General features: G+C 40.5%; 1 protein-coding gene across 1 annotated transcript; it reads left to right on the top strand.

The window, feature by feature from the left end:
- The first annotated feature begins 232 nt into the window (after positions 1-232).
- On the top strand, positions 233-2,833 carry nrl (neural retina leucine zipper). The gene is made up of 4 exons (XM_067229472.1): positions 233-832; positions 944-1,228; positions 2,295-2,510; positions 2,687-2,833. The coding sequence occupies exons 1-4, from the start codon at positions 236-238 to the stop codon at positions 2,831-2,833; spliced, it is 1,245 nt and encodes a 414-aa protein (XP_067085573.1). The 5' UTR covers positions 233-235.
- Positions 2,834-7,563: the final 4,730 nt, after the last annotated feature.

The raw sequence follows: 7,563 nt of genomic DNA, 5'->3' as shown, positions 1-7,563 counted from the left end.
CATGGTACTTGGTATTAAAATATTGATTGTTTTTTGTTTTGATTCACAGAACAATAACAAATTAGTCCTTGTCTCAGAAGCCATCAAGTCTGTGGTTGTGTATGGACTGTCTTGAGAGGGAGAGGAGGATCTACACACAACCCTGACCAACGGACATTTCTCGACAAACTATCTCTGTAGGAAATTAGTCCGTTTGTTTCTTTCAGCCGTGGCCATGTCATCTCCCTCTATACCTATGCCCTCCCTCCCCCCTAGTCCATTGGCCATGGAGTACCTGAATGACTTTGACCTACTTAAGTTTGAAGTGAAGCCTGACACACCTCCTTTGCCTCCTCCCTGTCCACACACCAAATCTGGCCTTCAACACAACCCCTCCAGCTCTCCTTATACCAGTCACCCACCTCAGGACTCCAGCCTCAACTCCAGTCCCTATAACTCTCTTCCCCCTTCCCCAACGCTCAGCGATGCCCAGCAACCCCCCTCCTCCTCTTCATCCCTTTCCTCGTCCTCTTCCTCAATGTCCTTCCCCCTCTCCATCTCAAACAGCTATAACTCTGGTATTAGCACAGGATCCCAGGGCAATGTTAATGGCAACTCCACCCATGGGGGTGCCCAGGGACCTAATCCCGCCTCTCTGGAAGACCTTATCTGGCTGGCTGCGCTGCAACAACAGTTTGGGGGGGAAGCAGGGGGACCTGCGTCCTTGCTTGGGGCACTTGGAGGAGGCCTGGAACGAGGGGACAGAGAAAGGGGTCCAGTCGGAAGTTTCCTGGGCTGTGAGGACACAGTGGAGGCTTTACTTAACTCAGCTGCTGCAGCAGTTAGCTCACAGGTAAAGAAACGGAAAGGCATGTCAATAGGGGCCGGTAGCCAGTAGCTGCTTATTTTTAGCAATGACTAAACAATAATCCTAATCTCTCTCGAATCTTTTCTTCTCTCTCAGTTCCCCGCACTCTCACAAAGCTCCAATAGTAACCTGGGAGACTCTGGCAGCGACAGTGGAGGTGACATCTCCTGCGCAAAGGGAACAGAAATATGCCATCGTCCTCTCCTTTTCCTTTCCTCTGCTCCTCCTTCGCTCCCAAACACTACCCCCTCCTCAGCCCCCTACCCCCAAACTCCCAGCCCTCAGAGCCGACATCATCACCATCAGCATCATCATCATCACCACCACCCTCATCATCCCATGCATGGCCACCATCATCACCATCACCTTCAAGTCAGTCAAGTAATAAGGGATTGTCAGTCCTATTGTTAACATAGATGCAGTGGAAACAGAGGCTTAGGTTTTTGCCTCTAAACACTAAACAGATAATATTACTATAATTGCGATAACTGTCAGAATAGTCATAACTGAATAATGGTGCTAACTGTCTGAAATTCAGGGAGGGTTCCTGTAAAACTTGCTCTATAGAGCCAATAACCTTTCTCAAGCCAATAAAGATACTGACAATGTTCAAAATAGCCCACATTTATGAATGTGAATAGGAGGGCAAACAAGATACTGTATAGTGATAGAGTTCTCACATATATGATGGTTGGGAGGAAGAGGAATTTGGGGGATAATGCAGTCCTGGGATTAGAACAGGGATTAGAATGTTATAGGACGTGATGATTGAAACGTTGTTTCTGTAAATATTTCTAAAAGATAATGATTTCACAATGCAATAAAAATGAGTTTTAGCTTTGCCATTCTCATTTAAAAGGCAGGTCATTGTCCTAAATAAATGCACTGTAGATGAAGTTGCTCATACAGGTATCTGGAAGAGATAGTGTCAGTAAGTGGAGCATATTGTAAGATTATGATAGTATCTGCTATTATTGCCTTTCATAATCCTGATCACTGTCACTCACACTCAGTCAGATTATGCAATAGATTATAGACATGTGCTGCCAAAATGTACTTTGCACACATTATTAATACACATGCACAAAGCATGCGACACATACAGAATAACCATACAGTATCCCGTTGAGTCAGTCATTTTTAATACATTCTGTGGTTTAGGAATTTCTGACTAGCAATACTAAAATTTGCATCTTAATTATTTTAGAATGGTGTTTACCATATAGTATCCCCTTCAATTTGAGAAACTGTAAATTGTACACATTTTGTGGCGGTGCAATTAATCCATGTAGCAAAAGTAACAGCACAACCAATATCCTACATACATAAATTACAGCAACAACTAATTGTACTATATTACACAGTTTTATAATGCGTACACTCTCATTCTTTCACTCTTTACTCTTATTCATGATTGATCTGGCATTGCTGCCATTACTGTTTGCAGTGTGGAGTGGATGAGCGTTTCTCGGATGAGCAGCTAGTGAGTCTGTCGGTCCGGGAGTTGAATCGACATCTGCGGGGTGTGAGTAAGGATGAAGTGGTACGTCTTAAGCAGAAGCGCCGTACGCTAAAGAACCGGGGCTACGCCCAGTCTTGCCGCTACAAACGTCTTCAGCACCGCCATGCACTGGAGTCTGAGAAACATGTTCTCACACAACAGGTACAAAAACACACACAGACACATACTCAGAGACACCCAATCACAGACACACACACAAGTTCTAAAAACAAATGATGGAATTTCACTACCATTTTTCACAAAATCAAGCACAACACAAATTAACTCTCTGTTTTACCCTATTTACTCCATGCATTGCCATCCATCTGTCTTCAAAGTTGGAACAGCTACAGAGTGAACTCTCTCGAGTGCTAAGGGAGAGGGATGCCTACAAGGCTCGCTATGAGAAACTTGTCAGTACAAATGAGGCTTCCAATGCTTGTGCCAACAACCAACCTTCCCCACACCCTGACTACTTCCTCTGAGGGTACCTGAAGGTCACAACAGATATGGAAGAAGATGTCTACCTGAGAAAGGCAATACATTTATAGTATGACTTGGGGAAGTAAAGAAGAAGGTTGGCGTGTGTGAGTGCATGTGTGTTTTTGGGTGGAGGTTGGAAAGCCAGGTGGTGGGGCTATGATTACAAAACAGGAAATCCAGCACCCCTGAACAAATCAGATGAAACTTAACTTTTAGGGTTAGAATCCAGCCCTACAGAGCTACTTAAACACTGTGAAAGTGACTGTGGCAGAATTACTTGATGAAATTCCCTGCAGAGAGATCAAGGTATTATGGACAAGGAGAAGAGGAACCAATTTCTTGGCCCAAGATCAGATGCCATCCTGACCATTGAAAACCAAGTGCTGCTTTTAATAGTTCATAAACTATAAATAACGTTATAATATAATTTGTCCCTCACACAGCACAGGTCTAGGAAGTATAGTAGTCATGCTATTTATGAAGTGGTATAGGCTTCGGAAAGTATCCCTGGCATGCGGTTATAATTTTCCCTTAAAATAATTTCACAGTTGCCTCCCAATATTTTTCTTCATATTTTGTTTTTAACAAATTGTATCAGATTTGTTATACAGATAATAATTGATAAAATAATGTTCAAGGATTTGAGAACTTGAGGGTCTAACTGTGTAAAAACGTAGATCATTGTATGTTTTTAGACACTTGAAATATGCTGAAATATCCATACTTTTCCTGTAAACAATTCCAATAGTATGACATTTATCATGTTAACAAGAACAAGAATAGTTGCAGTGTGCTATCTGTGACTGATGTATATTTTCAAGGATAGGAATAGAAATCCCACAATCCACTGGATAACCTTTTACAACATGGAGCTGATAACTGTGGACTTTAAAGGGATTGTTAAAACGAACCTGTAAAAAGACAAGATGAAGATGTGACAGATTTGTGTGACTGTGTGTTGTCTTCTAGCCTAAACATTCAATTTGGAATGTGTTAAAAAACACTTCTATATAAGCGTGTGACAACCGGAATGCAATGTATTCCACAGAGCTGGTCACTGTGGACGTGGGTGAAATGCAAAAACATTTTGATATTCATACAGTGGAGACCTAAGTCAAATATCATGAAAATGTTACAGGTTACATAAAATCTAGTTCCAACAAATCCAATTCCATCTGGATGCAGGTTAATTCATTGTTTCATCTGTTTTATTAATTCCTTTATTTACAGTATTTATTCACTGTTTATTTATGTACCTTTTTTATTATTTTCTTTTATTGCTTTAGTGTGTACTTTTATTTCGTGGTAGATTCAATAATTTTCAACTTTAAAATAGTAGCATGATTTACAATGATTAATGCCATTATTATGGTTAAACTCCTAATGTAGTGTGGCTTACTATGAAATAAACAAAATATTTTTACCATCTTTTGCACTGATTCTGCATATTACTATTATTACAGTTTTTCTTTCTTTCTTTCACTTGTTTGTCCTTATGCTTATAACACCTTGTAATCCCTCTCTTTTGACCTTGTGACCATCCTATGTTTTCATCTCCTGTGTGCATTTTCTCTTTTACCTTACCCTTTTTACACCATAGCCTCTTACATCTCTCTCACTATCTATCATTCTGTGTCCCTCTATAGAGAGCCAATGACCCTGGCTGTGTGCTGTTTAGGATGACCTCACCCTCAGCCCTGCCTTCCTCTCTGTGTCTCTGGCTCTCTCTCTCTCTGGCTGGTATAATAGTGGCAGGATTAGGGCTATAATAGCGCCCTGACTGCTCACTGCCGGAGTCCATTGTAGCATTGTGCGGGAGGACATGCACAGAATTACATGAACACCCACCCCACTAGCTTACTACCAAAACCACTATGCACAGACACAGCAAATGTATGAATGTTAAAATACACACAATTTAACATTGTTATTTTCTTTATAGCTGAAAGGTAAGTAAAGAAATAGAGAGACAGAGAGAGAGAAGAGAAATGAAGGGTGTAAATTAAGGTTTTTCCCAAAGTAAAGGATGACAGACAAAACCAACATGTAAGGATAGAAATGTATAGACATATGCACAAACACGTGAAAGAGAGAGACATTGGGGGGGAAACAACATTTTGCCGCTCCCTAGTGGTTGCCATTGTCACATGGAATATTTTTGCAGCCATATATTTGTAAAAAATAAATAAAAAGGCCTTCAATATGCTATCTTAAAAACGTGAGCATCCACCGTTGATGTATGCGTCCAAATGCTGTTTACCTTATCTTTGTCGTAACAATTTGATCAGTTGGCGTAAAGTACTATAAGTCAAAAATTATTAAATACTGGAGACGACCATTTGATGTAAGTGAGTCATAAATGCAGACTTGAGATTGTACACACCGCAGGATGTTATATCTGTGACTTGGTATTGACAGAAAACGACAGACTCGAGAGTCCTCACTTTGCCGTTGCTGCGAGCCGACTAGTTCTAGGTGAGATCAGGCTGTGGCTTGAGACAGATCGCACGGGGGAGAGAAATGAGAGGGTGAAAACAATAGATTTCTAACAGCTGAATTTCATATCGTAGATACCAGTAGATGCACACAAGGACAGCTTATAACGAGGAAACAACTTGGGTAGGCTGGAATTTTAACAAGAATGTTATTGTAGATTAATCAAAGGATGTTCATCCATGACATGGTATCAGAGCTGTCCGCCTGTACGTGCATTGTTGCTATTGCTGCTGGTCTATCATAGGAAATTTAGCTGTTCAATGATGTATTGCATCTCTGTATACAAAAAAACAATAGAACGTGTTGTATGTATAATGTTTCTGCATCTCAGCATTGATATACACTAGTGCACAGTGCCTGTGATGCAGTTGGTGATCAAGACGTCAGTGAAACACACAAATACAGATTAGGTGAACTATAGATTGTGCTCAGTGCCCGTGTAAAAATTGGTGGCACACACACAGATTCCTGAAATTATAAATAGGGCACAGTGCCCGCGATGTTGGTGACACACACAGATTTCTGGAATTATAGAAAGACACGCATAGTGTGTGATGCAGCTGGTGATAACAGTTCCTCTCAGTGGCTTTGGTACCTATGTTTCTCAGATCACAATTGAAATACTGTCATCTCTGAAGTACTTGTTCAACCTCCACATAATCTATTCTAGTCACTTATGCACATCATAAAAGCAATTTATCATTATTTTAAACAAATTACCAATGCTCTAGGTCATGCAAATGAACATGTAGCCTTCGTTTGTCTGTTGTTTCCTACGTTATCAATTGCTTATGTTATGTTGATCAAAATGTATTATATTGGCTCTCTGTTAAAGTGTCTTACCACCACAAACATCTAGACATTGTGTTCATAAATGCACAATGAGGCAGTTGTCATAATTGAAGGGCTAATTCACCATACCGTACTTGCATGTACAGTTCAAAGGGTGTTTGCTATGTTTACATTAATGTTTGTATTTTTTTCTTTGTGCAATGCAATGCCATAAAATAGTTTTGTATTTTCTGTATCGCATTTGCCCAAATAAGACACGACAATTTACCGAGGAGACTACATTTGTACAAACATTGTTCCTGTCGTATGCCCGTTTGTGGATCGCTTCAAGAAAATGACCAAGGAGGCTAAAGTGGTAGGAATAGTGCCATGTCCGTGATGCAGCAGCAGCTGGGTCCGTGTACCTTGTGGCCATTGGTTTTTCTATTTTGCAACCCGTGTTGACAAACGCAAAATAGGGCCGTAATATCGTTTTGTCACTTTAGTAAGTCGAACACACATTTAAGTATAACGGCTTGTTTTTGGTTGTTTTGTTTTATTTTGGAATAACGGAATAACCATATAACACAAATGGTATTACGAGCCATTTACTCGTTTGTTTGATTATTCCATATCCTTTATGCTGGTATCTGCAAAAAATGAAAAATAGCCTCGTAATATCGTTTTGTCCATTTTGGATGTCAGAACCAGATTATGGGGAAAGGCTTGGTTTCCATTGTTTTGTTTCATTTTGGAATTACGGAATATCCATATAACACAAACGGTATAACGAGCCATTTACTCATTTGTTTGATCGGCCGTATTATGCATACTGGTACAACTGAAAAAGAGAGAGAGGGGGAAAAATGTGAAACTATTGGGGGTGTTATTACTTGCGAACACCAGAGGGCAGCAACGACTAGCTTTAAAAAATTTTTTTCCTGTGATCTGCAGGCCTACAATCTTGACGACATGGCAGCAGGTTCTTTAGTAGAAGACACACACACCAAACTGAAGGCGCATGTTGACCGCGTTTGCTAGTTGCTGCTTAGTTAATAAATCTTTGACGAACCCAAGTTTCTTTAATATATATTAAGTTTCTTTAATATATATTAGAAACATTACAAGACGGGGCTCCAGTGTGTGTTCAAACAAGGCCAAAAGTGCCAGACGGTATCAATCACACCCCTGCAAGTAACACTCCACGCCCCAACCCTCCCTCCCCCCACCTAAATTACTCTTTCAGTTCTGTTGTACGTCTTAATGAAGTGCATTGAGGCAATCATAGTAAGAAAGTTGAGGTCATGTGGGCTACCTTTGCAGTTTACATAGACACACAACTGACAGAGGCACGGTTGTGGATACGTTTTCCAAAGTTCTGATCATATTCCAAATTCAACTTCTTCAAAGTCCAAAAACAGTACGGAGCAGCAACGAGAGGGTTCCAAGGAAAATCTGATTTCCC

This window comes from Osmerus mordax, chromosome 26, assembly GCF_038355195.1.
Source record: "Osmerus mordax isolate fOsmMor3 chromosome 26, fOsmMor3.pri, whole genome shotgun sequence".
Classification (NCBI taxonomy): domain Eukaryota; kingdom Metazoa; phylum Chordata; class Actinopteri; order Osmeriformes; family Osmeridae; genus Osmerus; species Osmerus mordax.
This window is presented reverse-complemented; position numbering and strand designations above follow the sequence as displayed.